Source organism: Anneissia japonica, unplaced genomic scaffold (assembly GCF_011630105.1).
Source record: "Anneissia japonica isolate Jap-2015-1 unplaced genomic scaffold, ASM1163010v1 scaffold3531_len492141_cov184, whole genome shotgun sequence".
Taxonomy (NCBI): domain Eukaryota; kingdom Metazoa; phylum Echinodermata; class Crinoidea; order Comatulida; family Comatulidae; genus Anneissia; species Anneissia japonica.
The window spans coordinates 15497-16889 of record NW_022702905.1 but is presented as its reverse complement, the minus strand read 5'-3'; the positions used below and the strand labels follow the sequence as shown (position 1 = coordinate 16889).

Here is a 1393-nt window from a genome sequence, read left to right as displayed (position 1 = left end):
GGGCTCCAATCTTTGAAATTTACCATGAGTGATCTATTAATCTAGACACATTTTTTTTTTCTATGGACTTTAATAGAGTTTAAACCACGTATGATGAGCGCATTATCGAGTCGAGTGGCCTAGCCGTAAGGCAGGGGCGCCTCTAACTACAGCCTTAACATCGGCGCTGGTTCGAGCCGCTCCACGCCCAGGGTTCGGTTGGTAGAACCAAGTCTCTCGGATGACTTAAAATGGAGGTCCAGTGTACATACCTGGCCTGTGTGCACTTTAAAGAACTTATTGCACGAAAAAGTAGGGGTTACCACGATGTTATGGTTCATTTCAGCTCTGTAGTTGTGGAATGATATACATGGTTTCTTTATCAGTGAGTTTTCATGTTTGAGCAGATTCTGTGAATGGGTCTAATAAACCCAATGTGAATTAGTGACAAGGTCTTTCAACAGTAAGTTATAACGTCTTAGCACATGTACGTGTACCATAGCGTTAACAATGATATTAGATATATCCTATGTATTGTATTGTATGACTATTGTATTACAGTTTGAAAACATCCCATAACCATAAGTATATCAAAATGCGTTTTATTGAAAAAAAAAAAATGAGATCCAATTTTATCCTTCTCAAGCATCCGGGAACTATGTAATTATTCATGATCCCGAATACTACCTCCTTTAACGTACACATTCATTCAACGAAACCAATGTATAACCAGATTTTTCAACTAAATAATCCAGCAAGAAAACAAAATTCATGTAGGTATCGGGAAGGTCTGTGTCAAGGCTTAGGATTCCACCATCTGCTGTCTGCAACCTGTTAGAGATTGCTCTAAGTGCTTTTGGGACACGTTCAACATCTCGAAATTTGTAGTAATTCTGTACAGTTAGTAGAGGTTCTGTAAAGAAAATTTGATATGTAAAATGCCTTTTAAAACCAGGTGTTAAGAGGGCCAGTGAGTCAATCAACAGAAAATGGTAGTTGATTTGTCTAAAAAATTATTAAAAACAGCAGATAACAGGTTTAACCCTTTATCAATTCTAAGGATTAGACCTTCAGGTAATTTATACGAAAGGCATCATTGCTATTTTATAGGTCGCATTTAAGCAATTCCTTAATTTTTAAGCGAATAATAATTGACATGGAAGCACCAAAACATCTACTCACCTGATTTAGGCGGGAAGTTCACAGCTGCTTTGATGATTCTGAAACCCCTATGTTTAAGTTGCTGCTGAAGGTTTTCGCCATATCCATTAGGGGAGTAGAATATTGGGTTTATGTCAAGTTCACGAAGACGCATTTCTGAACTAACTACAGCTTCTCGAATCCAATTGGCAGCCATCATTTCAAAATGACCGGTTGGGTATGGATGATTTCCACGTAGTCCAATGTTATAGAC

General features: G+C 37.9%; 1 protein-coding gene across 1 annotated transcript in view; it reads right to left on the bottom strand.

Moving 5' to 3' along the window:
• Nucleotides 1-341: 341 nt before the first annotated feature.
• LOC117104164 overlaps nt 342-1393 on the bottom strand; it is a 13663-nt gene continuing 12611 nt past the window's right edge. The window contains exons 8-9 of the mRNA XM_033244861.1: nt 1162-1389; nt 342-892 (exon numbers count right to left, since the gene is read on the bottom strand). Coding sequence (XP_033100752.1) covers nt 672-892; nt 1162-1389 — 449 coding nt within the window. The 3' untranslated portion in view covers nt 342-671. The remainder of the gene's footprint in view (nt 893-1161; nt 1390-1393) is intronic.